Below are 14,843 nucleotides of genomic sequence, written 5' to 3'. Positions count from 1 at the left end.
CTATCAGTAGAAGAACGGATGTGGGGTGTGTGTGTGTGTGTGTGTGTGTGTGTGTGTGTGTGTGTGTGTAATGGAATATTACTCAGCCATAAAAACAATGAAGTATTGCCATTTGCAACAATTTGGATGGACCTAGAGATGATCCTATTAAGTCAGAGAAGGACAAATACTGTATGATTTCACTTAAAGGTAGAATCTAAAAACCTACATAAATGAAATATAACAAAACAGAAACAGAGTCATATATACAGAGAACAAACAGGTAGTTTGCAGAGGGGAGAGGGGTCAGGAGGGAAAGACACAGGTGATGAAGACCGACAGGTACAAAATTCCAAGTTGTATAATAAATGAGTCACGGGATGACATGCACAGTGTGGGGAATACAGTCAGTAACTATGAAATATCTTTGAGTGGTGACGTATCATAACCACACTTATCTTGGTGATCATTTTGAAATGTATAGAAAAATCAAATCCCTATGTTGTATAACTGCAACTAACATAGTGTAGATCAATTATACTTCGAAAACAAACAAACAAACAAACTCAGAGAAAAAGAAATCGGGCAGGGGTTGGGGGGAATTAGACAAAGGTAATCAAAAGGTACAAACTTCTAGTTACAAGATAAGTAAGTACTAGAGATATAATGTACAACATGACAAATTATATTGTTGTACATTACATGAAAAATATAATTAACACTGCTGTATGTTATATATGAAAGTTGTTGAGAATATCCTAAGAGTCATCACGAGAAAAATTTTTTTCTATTTCCTTAATTTTGTATCTACATGAGATGATGGATGTTCACTAAACTTACTTTAGCCATCATGTCATGTAAGTCAAATCATGACACTGTACACCTTACACCTACACAGTGCTGTATGTCAGTTATACTTCCATCAAAGTGCAAGGAACAAAAAGCCATTAGGTGAGGAAAACAAGGAAACGAAGCTAAATGACTGACCCCTGGAGCCAGAGCAGGAATAGCCCCTGGCTATTCTGCTGACCTATCTCTACCCTAAAAGCTGTCACCCTTCAGTCTGCCCATCCCATCTATTTGCTGGAGTCAATGGAAGAGGAGCTGAAATAAGCAGACATCACTTTCAACACATCAAAGATTATTTTTTCTTAGCACAAAACAACTTCTGTTTCACTGCAAGGAGGGAAAGTTTATTCATAACCTATAAACTCTCTTACCTGTTTAGTTCTATGCTGAGACTCCGTGGACAAGTTATTATACGTATAATGGGCCTGTGTGATGCCACAAAACAACACTGCGACCACACCTATAAAGACAATGAGTTCCAAGTTCTTATCAAAGGAGAGTTCCCAATTTTTAAACTGAAGCTCTTGGTTTTTTTGTTTGTTTGGCTGGTTGGTTTTTTTGTGGCTGCACCCATGGCATGTGGAAGTTCCCAGGCCAGGAATCAAACCCATGCCATAGCAGTGACTTGAGCCACAGTGGTGACACCACTGGATCCTTACCCTGCCAAGCCACCACGAAATTCCTGAGGCTCTTATTTTAAAGGACTAAATTACATACTGAGTGTCAAAACTTTCAGTTGTAACTTAACTTCCATTGAGAATTTTTTGTAACATTCTATAGTGACAGTATAAATCCCAACCCTAACAAGATTGTTCAAATACTATAGGAGTTGGTTCACTTGTAGAAAAAAAAAAAAAAGACTGGCTAAGTCACTCTCTACAAAGGTTGACAACTAAAGGACAAGGTAACCTACCTGTGAAACCCCAAGCTTCAGCCAAGAGGAAGGTGCTCCAGGACATCAGGAAGAACAGGCCTGTCTCTAACAACTGGAACTCCCGTAGTTTGGTGAACTTTGTCACGTAAGACTGTCAAGGTTGAGAAGATCTTATAACACAGACATGTGACTAGAAAAAATCAGTAGTGAAAGCAAGGCCAACATGAAGGCAAATGGAGGCTTCTCCCGCCCAACACCCAAGTCTCAGTGTAAGGTGGCACCAAAGTGAGGCAGCTCTGAACTGAAGCGCTGTACTACGCAGTCAGCAGCTGCCCTTGTGTGAGCAAGTTCTACAGCTCAGCCTATGCAATTGTTTTATGGCTATCACATGCCTTGCAGGAAACCATGGAGTAAAAAGCAGATAGAACAGTAAGGGACAAGAGCGACAGACTAGATATACAATATGCCAACCCAATTAATTTGTGACCCAAAGCTGGACAGCTTCCATAATTACAGCGATTCACATTTATTAAAAATGAGTCAGAAGTTCCTGTCATGGCTCAGATGTAATGAACCCGACCAGTATCCATGAGGTGTGGGTTCGATCCCTGGCCTCGCTCCGTGGGTTAAGGATCCGGCGTTGCCATGTACTGTGGTCTAGGTCACGGACGCAGCTCGGATCCTGCGTTGCTGTGGCTGTGGTGTAGGCCCACAGCTGCAGCTCCGATTCAACCCCTAGCCTGGGAACCTCCATATGCCATGGGTGCGGCCCTAAAAAACAAACAAACAAAAAATGTCATTTCCAGGAGATTTCATGTTTATTTCCTCCTCCGGCTCCTCTGTGATGTAGAGTATTCCACGAGGAAGACACTGAGGCCTGCCACTCACTTATACCATGTTCGTGGCCATGGAAGGGCCTGAGTCAAGCTGCGGGAGACCTCAGGTGGGAATCTACACTCACTCCAACCACCGTGCACGACAACGCAAAGGGTCAGTTCCTCAAGGAACCTCTTTGGGGGAAGAGATGCTATCTGTTCTGGGTCCTCCTTCAGATCTCTTTTCGCTGTCCCTTTATGCCTCAGTTTGTCTGTAAAACGTACCCTTTCAATCTTCCGCATACCACAGTAGGGAAGCCTCTTCCAGCACAAGGCTGAAGTAGAGCAAAAGAACAGATTCTTGGAAAAAGTATTTGTTTTATAGGAAAGTACCTTAGAAGTTTTAGAGCTGGAAGTCCTTCAGAGATCCTCAAGTCCCACTCCTTTTCCGGTCCCTGCCCTCTACCCCCCTACACTGAGGTCCCATGAGGTGAAGTGTCAACGCCTCCCTATCAGAAGCTCCGAAGGCAGAGGCCACAGCTGTCTTGTTTATCTTTGATACAGAGGGCAGAGCACGTGGCATCTAGCAGACAATCAAGAATTTTTTTGACTGAATACAAGAATGACGTGCTCAGTGTTTCTGACAGCAAACTAGTGGCAGTGCAGAGGACTCAAGAGCAGGAGGTGAAAATCAGTGAGAGCTGAGATGAACTCCCATCTGTCCTAACCCAGGAACCCTATTCTGTTCAGCTGGCATCAAGGCTATACTGTCCTATTTGTCCTATTAAACAAAGAGCAGAAGACTGCTAGGCTGAACAGCAGCACGGGACACCCAGAGGCTCTTTGGACTGTATTTACCTTGGTATCAATTCCATCTACAACCTTACATTTCACCCTAAAGGGTCACTGTGTCTAATTCGACTTTGGTAGTGCGTGTTTGAGGGCATGGAGCCCTATGCAAAACAATGAAATTATTTTATTTAATTATTGGTACAGATGATTGCCTAATGTTTTCAAACTAAGTACTGGGTTGTAAGGTTAATAATTATAACACAATGTCAATTATGGAACTAGGAGAGACCACAAAACACAGTATATGATTACTCTGTGAAGTTAACAAGCAAAGATAAACGTAGTAAAAGGATATTAAAGCTGTCACCACTCCAGTAGCAGCACCCATTGCAAAAGATCCACTGAAGATTCCAAGGAAAATCCCGATAGACTTGAACATGGCTGTGACATCAAAGGTGTGGCTGTTGTCTCCAGCTGGCTGGTATGCTACTATGGAGCTACAAGAGAGAGACTGTTCTTACTTCTGGAAGCAACTTTTACTTTTAAAACATTATCTAAAAATAATAAATAAATGCTAAAAAAATTACCTAGTGTAGAGCCTGAAAGACGAAATCAGAGGAGGGGCAAAAACCAAACACTTTGGATTTGAATTGCCAAAATAAGAACCAAAGGTTACCACATCACAGTAGATCCAGCTAGCAAGAAAAACCAGCCTTTCTTAAACGACAATTTCAAAAGGTAGAACATTTTCAGATCCTCTCTATGAAGGCTGTTGTACCAAGCCTTTTATTCCAGCCCCAAGACACTGGGCAGTACTATTCTTTTATGAATCTGTTTACAACTTACTGGTACTGAGTGACTGAAAGCCCTAACATACCAATGCGAACAAAACTAAAGAAAATCTCCCGTATTTCCAACCGAGGCAGAAGGATATAAGGAATACTAGTCAATACTTAACCTGCGTTTCCATGGAAAAAAAAAAAAAGATGACTGAAGTACCCTTTCAATCCTTAGAATACCAGAATGGGCCCAATGCCTCTGACCTCTTCACTCACTGAAATGGACTTTTATTGGACAAGGGGTTTGAAAGGCCTTCCAAGGAATGAGAATGCACTCAACAGTACTTTTAGCATACCAGCTGGATCCTCCACCTCAAACTTCTGAAAGAAAGTCACTCCCTAAGAGGCTAGACAGGCAATTACAAGGGACATTCTCCATCTTGAACTCATAGTCCAAACCTGGTCTAAAAGTACTTCTTTTAAAACAGTTGCCCCAGGAAATAAATGCAGCTGAGAAAATCACTGCTGCCAGCAGGTCTCTGGCAAAAGCACCTACCATTACTGAATCAATCCTCATCTCAGTTAACTGAGGTGCCAGTGTTTTTATAATAAGACCAGATTCAAAGATATCACACAAGTCATATCAAAGAAAAGGAGAAAAACCACATTCCTAAGAATATAATGAATTCTCCCTGTGGTTACTGCAGTATTTTTTCTGGTTCAAGGCTAACATGTGGCCTTGCTATACCGTGTACACCAAGTTCTCTTTGTACCTCCCTAGTTAAGTTAAAAAACAAAACAAAACAAAATCTTCGACCAATCTAAATTTTCCTAATTTTATCTATTTCACTGAAGTATGGCTCTAACACAAATTTCTGGTAATGGTATCCAGAAGTTTCTGAGACTCAATCTGAATTGAAAAATTGAAACATCTGCATTTAAACCTTCAAAGTGACCTGATCATTTTGAGACCAGTGGATGTGATGTTGTTTTAGGAACTGTGAAATGGCCTTTAATGTCATGCTGTCTTACTACACATAAAGAGCCCCACCACTATAAATGAGGTTTGATTACATTATAACATGAAAAGACGGCAGCCAGCTAGAGAAAAGAAAAGATAGTGCTACAGCAACCTTCTTTCTCCCTGGCGATAGTTTTCAAAATGCTGGCAGGAACAAAAAAAATCAATGCCATGCCTCCCGAGACTGCTTTCCCTGGATTAGTTCACAGAAACTCAAGATTCACACTAATCATTACTCCATTCTTTAATCACTAAAGTGTACAAGAACACAGGAAAAGCGTGGGGGGCTAAAAACAGATAAGAGGTTTGTTTTCTTCCTTTTCAGGCAAATGCAGGCCTCTGGACTGAAATATTAACTCATCTTTTCTACATCAGTCAACATTTTATCTTGAAGCAACAACATTTTGATGAATACATCTTTTAAAATCCTGAGAGTAACACAATATATTATTCAGGACAGAAAATCACCCCATCATTCCACTTCCCTGACAAATCTCTTACTTTCCTTCTGTATTTCTTTCCCTTCTTTTTGTTACATGCATGCCATTTCATGTTTAGTTGTAATCAGAGTGAACCGATGGTTTTGAATTCTGCTTCTTCAACTGACAATGACATAAGAATTATTACAATCTCCCTAACCATGGTTTTTTAAGACTTCAAAAATGGTCCAAATGAATGGAACATAATTTACTTAACCATTTCCTCGTTGTGGAGCATTTAAAAGTCACTTCTAATATTTTTGCTACTATAAATAACAGTGTGAAAGAACCTATTTGTACTTTTTAAAAATTTTGGACGGTTTCCCTGTGCTACACTCCTAAAATAGGGTATTACTCTACCTATGGCTCCTTTCACATGTTGAGCAATGGCTTCTCAACAGATCTGGATGACATTCTAGGAGGGAAATATGACTTTATCCCTCAATTTTTTAGTGATCATATCCATCGACCTAGAAATACTCCTTCTAAAAATTATCCACAGAAATACTCTCAAGGATTCAGACATTTTCACATAAACATGTTCACGCTAGTGCTATTCACAATAATACAATATTAGAAACCACCAAATACTAATCAATAGGGTATCGGAGGGGTGAATTTGTCGTGTATCTGTACAATGGAACAATGGAGGTACTGACATAGTAGAACGTCCAAGTGCAAAAAGCAAGTTACAGAAAAGTATATATATGCCTCTTTTTGTCTAAAAATTAATATATTTAGGAGTTCCCTTGTAGCTCAGCAGGTTAAGGATATGGCACTGTCACTGCTATAGCTCAGGTCACTGCTGTGAAGAAGGTTCCATCCCTGGCTCAGGAACCTCCACAAGTGCCACGGGGGTGGCAAAAAAAAAAAAAAAAAGTACTGCTAACCTGTTGGGTCAAAAAACAAACAAAAACAACTTTGGACATAAATTTCAAGAAGGGATATCTTAACTTGTTAACTGCCAAACAGAAGCCCTTCGGAAAGGGGTCCCCCTCTTTGTACAAGGCTGTTTCTATAGAATACACACACTAGAAACTCATCGACCTAACAGAAGTCAACACAAAGAAGACTACTTCTACCTAATGTACTTTTAAAGACAAATGAAAGATGATGCCGAACGTATCGCTGAGCACTCCAGCTCGTAAGCTCCCATAGGCTGCAGCATAACTGCCTTCCCTTCTTCTCTGCGGCAGCAACTTACTGGATCACCTCTGTGAAGACACTCACACAGCTAACAATTGCCCTGTACAACAGCCCTCCCCACCGCAGTTCCACCAGACTATGCAATGAGTCAACTTCTCTCCTACGAATTTCGACTAGTACTAGCTAAGGACCATCCTTAGGAAAAGTGAGAAAACTATCACTTGAATCGTTCTCTACAAGGCTGAATCCTCTCACAGGGCCCAATGTGAGAAAGCTGCAGCAGGAGAAGTCCTGCTCCCTTTGGGAGAAGCGTTATGGAAAGGGCATTCTCTTTCTAACACATTTGTTCTTCACCAACACTGATACACAAACCCCCAAGCTCTGAATTTTCCAATGAGTTTTTTCTTTTAACACTAACTGTTCTTAAAATTGCAGGACATGGAGTTCCTGTCATGGCTCACTGGTTAACAAACCCGACCAGCATCCATGAGGACGCGGGTTCAATCCCCAGCCTTGCTCAGTGGGTTAAGGATCCAGTGTTGCCGTGAACTGTGGTGTAGGTCGCAGACGTGGCTCAGATCTGGCATTGCTGTGGCTGTGGTGTAGGCTGGCGGCTACAGCTCCAATTAGACTCCCAGCCTGGGAACCTCCAGATGCCGTGAGTGTGGCCCTCAAAAGACAAAATAAATAAATAAATAAATAAAGTTGCAGGGAATAAGTTGCTTTATTAATGGAAAAGCTGAGGCACAGGACACATTAGTTTAAAACAAGACTGGAAGAGAGATTTTTCTGACTCTTCCTCTGTTAGGGCCATGAACACTTATTACATATAGTAAGATGATTAAGGAGCAGAATAGTTATTCAGGAGGGTGAACTGATGCTAAAAATAACTGCCTGTTCCCTATTCTCTGTCGGGTAGCACTGGAGAGCTCACATGTTCCTATTACTGAAAACTTCAACAATCTTTGTAGCTTCAGTTTTTGTAACATATAAGTTATAAGCATATTATCCATTTCTTCCTCCCTTTGAATCATAGAAAAGCCAGGGAGCAGATCAGAAGCACAGTGACGACCTGCACCCAGCTGTGGCAACACCGGATCCTTAACCCACTGTGCCAGGCTGGGGATCAAACCTGTGTCCCAGTGCTGCAGGGATGCTGTCGACCCGACCCTGTTGCACCACAGCAGGAACTCCTAGGCTTTATTTCTTAAATTAAATTTACATTAGTGGTAGACGGCACAAAAAAATCTGGCAATAAATATGGTGGAGGAGGTAAAATTCACATACATTTACAGTCAAGAAAGAGAGCTGATCTTTTGCACATGTTCATACACAACATTTAACGGATTAGTGTTACCTCTCAGAAAGGCTAATTTTCCACTTTGTAGTCAGACAATAGGGCAATCAAGCTATGTGAACCAGAGTCGGTGACAGATTACTTTCATCGTTAATGAAGTGGAAATGAAGGAAAGAAAGAAAAGTAATAAGAAGGAAATGTGAAGGGCTTTTACTGCTCTATCATAGAAAGTTCTGGTATGGAATAAAAGCAACTATCTGTAGGGTTAAATATTTGCTTAATAGGAGTAGGAGTGAGTTGGCAGGACTGAGTTCCTCAGAAGTTCAGACCCACTTTTACCTGAAAATACCTTCTAATAGCATGCACAGTAATTTCTATAGCTAGATTAAGACATTTTCATTAACCATCTTTAAAAAGGGTACTCTTTAACACTTCCTAAAGTTTCTGAAATGATTATGTTAAATAAGAGAAATACAAATTAAACTTATGAGGTATTTCTCAATTATCAAATTGGCAAAAATTCAAAAGTCTGACAAATATTCTCTTGGTGAAGCCATAAGAAAACAGGCACTCCCATAATTTGGTGATTTAAATGCAAAACAGCATAATGCTTTTTCACAGGCAATTTAGCAGTGTAACGAAATTACAACTGTATTTACCCATTAACCCACTAATCTTACTTCTGGAAATTTATTGTACCAATACACCTATGTATGTATAAAACAGTTAAGTTCAAGGTTAATCAATACGGCATTACTTGAGATAGCAAAGGACTGAAAATCCTTTATACTTCAGCGACAGAAGACTGATTAAATACACTATAGTACAGTTCATGATATTGTACATAGAATACTATGTGGCTACAAACAAAGAATGAGAAATTCCTTGTTTTGATATAGAAAGATCTCCAGAATACAGTTATGCCAAAGTCCGATATAGAACATATATAGCACATTACTTTTTTTTTTTTTTTTTTTTTGTCTTTTTGCCTTTTCTAGGGCCGCTCCTGCGGCATAAGGAGGTTCCCAGGCTAGGGGTCTAATCGGAGCTGTAGCCGCAGGCCTACACCACAGCCACAGCAATGCCAGATCCTTAACCCACTGAGCGAGGCCAGGGATCAAACCTGCCACCTCATGGTTCCCAGTCGGATTCGTTAACCGCTGAGCCACGACGGGAACTCCCCAGCACATTACTTTTAAAATAAGAATATTTATTCATATGCATGCTTGATTTGAATTAAGAAATACTAGGATACCCTAGAAACTAATAAAAATGACTAACTATAAGGGGCTGGGGAAATAGGTAGATGAGGACCCGAGTAAGAACATGACTTTTCAGTGTACATCCTTCTATATAGTTTTGATGTTTGAAACACGTGAATATGTGCCCAAAACTTAATTTAGTGAAAAAATAAAATGTCCATGTTATAATGTTAAACAAAATACAAAATTATATATACACTATAATCACAACAATGTAAAAATACTACACATTGAAAAAAAAGAATTTAAAAAATGTCCTAGAATGTTTACAGTAATAGTCTTCAGGTTTGGGGAGTACATATTTTTTTCTTCCTTTTCTTCTTTGCACTTCCCATGTTATCTATAAGCATGTATTTCTTCAAGAGGAAAAAAATGCTTCTGTTTTTCAAATGTTTCCATTCATAATATACTTCGCTTAATAAGTGATTTTTGGTTCTTAGCAGCCTAACATTCAATATACGAAATATAATAAGAAAACAAACACTTACGAAGATAGCACTATGGCAACAGCATCATTGAGGACACTTTCACCAAAAAGAAGTGCATAGAGTTCAACATCAACTTGAAGCTCGTGGAATATGGCAAGAACAGTCACTAGCAAGTAGAAGGAGTCAGAGGAATATTAAGATGTTACAAATATAATATTTCCCTTCCATAGATGATCATAAGTTATTTAGAAATTCATTTTTTCCATCTAAAACTTTAATTAAAGTATAATTTACAATCTTGTGCCAACTTCTGCTGTACAGCAAATTGACCCAATCATACATACATATACATTCTTTTTCTCATACTATCTTCCATCATGGTAATGTCATTTGTAGCAACATAGATGCAACTAGAGAATTCTCACACTAAGTGAAATAAGTCAGAAATAGAAAGACAAATACCATATGATATCACTTATATCTGGAATCTAATATATGGCACACATGAACCTAACTAGAAATTCATTTATTCATCTCAGATTCGATCTTAACAAATATTCTCTTACTATATTAAAGACTCAGCAACTTTATGTCAATATTTTTCTTTTCCCTGACCGTGTACCTATAGTGTCTACTTCCTCTCTCTTATAAAGAACTGAAAATCATCTTGGAGGACTGACTTGGCCTACATTCTTCATGCAAATGCTAATAATCTTGTCCATCTCTTTTCCATAAAGAATACATTCAGGATTCCTTACAGACCAGGTGATCATTAATCTTTGATGAAGAAGACTATTATGAAAAGCATTTCCTGACACAAACTTCATTTTTTCCTTGGAGCCGTACAACTCACTTCTATTTGACTCACTAATTTCAAGCATACCAGTTCAGCAAAGACAGTAGAAAATGAAAACACAAGTTTGGTTTTCAGTTGGGATAAAATTTATGACCAGAATTACAGGTGCTATATTTAACTTAATAAGAAGCCAACTATCATGCCATTACAGCTTGAGAGAAAAAAACCTGTTTTTAGGAAACAATTACATGAGAATTCTTGAAAAATCAAAAGAGAGTAAAGTTGCATTCTAACTTTAATTGCTGAGTTACATACAACTCACTTGCTAAATAAACCCAAGCAAACGCAAAAGATTGTTATAAGCAGGGTTGGGAGGGCCTTTTCAAATGTCAACCAAAAAACAGGAAGCTTGTATTTAAACAGACACAGTTTCTAGTGCAAAGCACTTCATCTGGCATATGCTGATACCAAAGCTAACCAAGAGAAGGAGAAAAGGAGGGCAGGAGAAAAGGCTGTAGAATTTTAAAGAGAGAACCTCTGGCTTACTCTTCTCTTGAGCAAACAACTGCAAAATTAAAGAATTATCATAGGGGCAAATACCTATATAATTCAGAAGAAATATAACTATCCAACTTTATATAACCAAAACGGTTTTGCTTGAACCATTCAGGCAATACTCCTAGCAAACAAAATCAGAAGTTTTAAGTAATGTAGCCAGTCCAACTGACTCAGATTTCTCACTGACTCTGAAAAATCAAGGACCTTGCTTCTAGTGAGAGAACACAGAAAACAGACCACTGGCTCCTTGCAAAAACCATCTCATCTTCATATTGATAATGGGAACAGCTACAAACCGTAAGGGAGTAGCCTTGACTATCTCCAAGGAGGGATATGATTTTCAGTTTTAAAAATGCCAAACTACACAAATACCTCTCCAAAATGTCCTCTGAGCTTTAAAAATTATATCTTATATAACTGGGAACTATATCTAGTCACTTATGACAGAGCATGATAATGTGAGAAAAAACAATGTGTGTGTGTGTGTGTGTGTGTGTGTGAGAGAGAGAGACTGGGTCACCTTGCTGTATGGTAAAAAAAGTGACAGAACACTATAAACCAGCTATAATGGAAAAAAATAAAAATCATTAATTAAAATAAATAAAAATTTTAAAAAATCATCTCATATAGAGCACATTTCCTACTTTCTAGAAGGCCCTCTGTTATCAGCATTAACATAGCAATTCAGAGATAACCTTAGGATCCTACCTTTAATTATGCTGGATGATAATTAAAGAAGATTATTAACTTACAAGGTCAAAGGGTAAAACAGAACAAATCTCTACTAAGGATCTAAAGTCTAGTGAAAGAATGCATTCATCTTAGTGCAAAAAAAACGCAGTCTCTGCTCTTATCCCTACATCTTCAGCCCACATATTCTCTAAATTCTTAATACGAATGTGGCTGTGAAGCTCACCAATATTATATTAGGAAAACTACAATCTAATTCATCCACCTCAGTACAATTAAATTCATTCTCTAGTCATGCCACTATCAAAACTATTTTATAATCAGAAAGGCAATTTTATAAAAAAACAATTCTTCAATGTGTATTATAGCCCATCAATGACCCAAAATCATTCTTGTTCTTGCACAACGGCCTTCCAACAATCATTTAAAAACTTTTTCTTACTCTTAAATGCAGAAAGTTGAATGTAAACAGATTTTTAGGGATCTAGAAGTTTGAAAGGAAATTATTACCCATCTTAACTCCTATAGTTCATCTTCTACAGCCAGTCACTTGGGAGAGAGACCAACCTGAAATTCTGGAGAAAATACCTTATAGCCCAGTCTAAACTGCATCAAATTGTGGATCAGTAATAGGAAATAGAAGAAAGAGAAAAAAATGTCTGCTTAAGCCAAAAGGAACCATGAATTTTGCTTTTTTTCCTCTACAACTGGAAAATATAGTAATATGGGGAGTACCTAATCCTAAATTCTACACCTCGAAGGAAGAAATACCCACACACGTGCACTGATGACCAAACACTGTACAGCTTAAGTACTTGGGCCCCACTCCCATGTACAACATACCTGGATCAGTTGCCGATACAATGGCACCAAAGAGCAGGCAATCTGTAAAGTAAAAATCTCCTGCAAGTTGTCCGGTTACTTTCATCAGTGTTACACAGCCGTACATTATCGATCTGTTCAATAAACATATTTCTACTTTAGAAAAAAACATCAACTGTTAAAGAAGTCAGAACATAGTAAGCACAAGAAGATAGGTCTACTGCAGTGCTTTGTGACTAATCCCAAATTTACCTTATGCCATTTAAATAAGGTAATGCCTTAGCCTTAAGGAAAACTCAAACAACTTACTATCTATGTGAATACATTTTACTGCAAAAGTCCTTAAACACATTCAAGAACACTGCATAAATCAAATATGTATTATTTTAAAATTATAATTTGAAGGCTAAAAGTGTTTTAAGCCTCAAGTACTTACCCAATTACAAAACAAGAAATTGCAGTTCCAAGAAAAGCGTATGCTAGGATAGACCCAAGGTTTCGAAAGAAGTGTCTCTGACAAAAAAAAAAGTTACACTGTGTAAGAATACGCACCAATTATTTAAAAAAGAAAAGGTTTTCTCTTCTAGTATGCTATGCTAATATCAAATGCATTATTCATTAAAGGAGATAAGAGAAAGAATTTTTGGATAGGCGTAAATTTTGGCATCTCAAAAGAGAGGAGAGTGGGGGACCTGGAAAGAACTGCCTGTTTCTGAAGTGTCAAGGATGATAAAGCCCTGGAATTTAAGGTTGTTCAAAGCATATAAAATACAAAGGCACTTACTCTTTTCAGACTATATCCCGCATAAAATATGATAGGAGGAAGTAATATGTTGAAAAATACTTCCGGATCAAAAGTAACCTGTTAAAATAAAGAGATTTTTTTAAATGAATTCCCTCAGAAGATTTCATATTACATCATCAAATGAGCAAAACGAAAAAAGAGTAAATGTTAAATTGGCAAAAGGCAAGAATATTACTACTGTGGTAAATGAAAAATACTTCACATAGGACAATCGTTGTTCCACTTCTCAACCAAATGACAAGGAGATCACGTTGGAACAGTCAGTTCAGTCTTATCTGTGTGAGGTATGTTTAAATATATTATAGGCGTTCCCATCATGGCTCAGTAGTAACGAACCCGAATCCATGAGGAGGCAGGTTCTATCCCTGGCCTTGCTCAGTGGGTTAAGGATCTGGTGTTGCCATGAGCTGTGGGGTAGGCTGCAGACACTGCTCAGATTCTGCTCTGCTGTGGCTGTGGTGTAGGCCAGCAGCTACAGTTCCAATTGGACCCCTAGCCTGGGAACTCCCATGTGCTGCAGGTGCAGCCCTAAAAAGCAAAAATAAAAATTAAAAAAAAAATAAAGTACTATTATAGTAAAAATCTTTAAAATAAGAGAAAGCATGAACATATCTTTGCTATAAATAAAAGAGACCCAATAGAATTCCCTCTGTGGTGCAACAGGATCAGCAGCATCAACGCTGGGATGCAGGTTCGATCCCTGGCCTGGCACAGTGGGTTAAGGATCCGGCACTGCTGCACCTGTGGCTGGGATCCGATCACTGGCCCAGGAACTCCATATGCTGCAGGTAGGTCAAAAAAGGAAAAAAAAGAGACCCCAAACTGGTAATATACAATCTAGGGGTATAGCATTATTATCAGCAAGAGGAAAACAGACTTTTTGCATAGGTAACATTTCTAAAGGTATACAACATATTATGGTAAAAAGTTTCTGTACAACTCAAATTTCTAGTCCTGATAGCCCATACCTTTTAATACCTCTTCCCTATAATAATACAGACACCCCCTTCTGTTCATAAGGCTGTAGTAGGATTTGACATGAACACAAAGCAGCTACACACATACCCATGCTAAAACTTCATTCCCTAGAACTTTTAAGGAACTGGAATTTTCCACAGGTGGAAAAACCCTTGCTGCAAAGTAAACTTGAAGTTTGTATGCAATTTTAAAAACCATTAAAGATGGTCAGGAACACAACCAAGTAGCTATAAAAGCCAAGTCCTGCCAATGTAGAAGGCGGAAGCAGAGGCAAATGGCCAAGGGTGGGTAAAAACAGAGACACGAGCAAAGAGGCCCTGAGAAGCTTCAGGATAGAAACTATGAGAGGGACAGGAGAATGCAGCTCCAGGAATGTCTGGGAGCCGGGAAAAGGCAACCCAACCTACATCAAGCTTCATGCACAGCATGGTACACTAACTGCTACTCAGACTGAGGCCCCTGAAGTTACACCA

The 14,843-nt window shown here is 38.8% G+C and overlaps 1 protein-coding gene across 2 annotated transcripts in view; it reads right to left on the bottom strand.

Moving 5' to 3' along the window:
- SLC9A6 (solute carrier family 9 member A6) overlaps positions 1–14,843 on the bottom strand; it is a 56,648-nt gene that overhangs the window by 29,255 nt on the left and 12,550 nt on the right. For both annotated transcript variants that reach the window (XM_005657924.3, XM_003484158.4), the window contains 7 exons: positions 13,372–13,449; positions 13,024–13,100; positions 12,609–12,721; positions 9,782–9,887; positions 3,665–3,806; positions 1,742–1,847; positions 1,200–1,288 (listed from right to left, as the gene is read on the bottom strand). In XM_005657924.3, coding sequence (XP_005657981.1) covers positions 1,200–1,288; positions 1,742–1,847; positions 3,665–3,806; positions 9,782–9,887; positions 12,609–12,721; positions 13,024–13,100; positions 13,372–13,449 — 711 coding nt within the window. The remainder of the gene's footprint in view (positions 1–1,199; positions 1,289–1,741; positions 1,848–3,664; positions 3,807–9,781; positions 9,888–12,608; positions 12,722–13,023; positions 13,101–13,371; positions 13,450–14,843) is intronic.

Source organism: Sus scrofa, chromosome X (assembly GCF_000003025.6).
Source record: "Sus scrofa isolate TJ Tabasco breed Duroc chromosome X, Sscrofa11.1, whole genome shotgun sequence".
Classification (NCBI taxonomy): domain Eukaryota; kingdom Metazoa; phylum Chordata; class Mammalia; order Artiodactyla; family Suidae; genus Sus; species Sus scrofa.
This window is presented reverse-complemented; position numbering and strand designations above follow the sequence as displayed.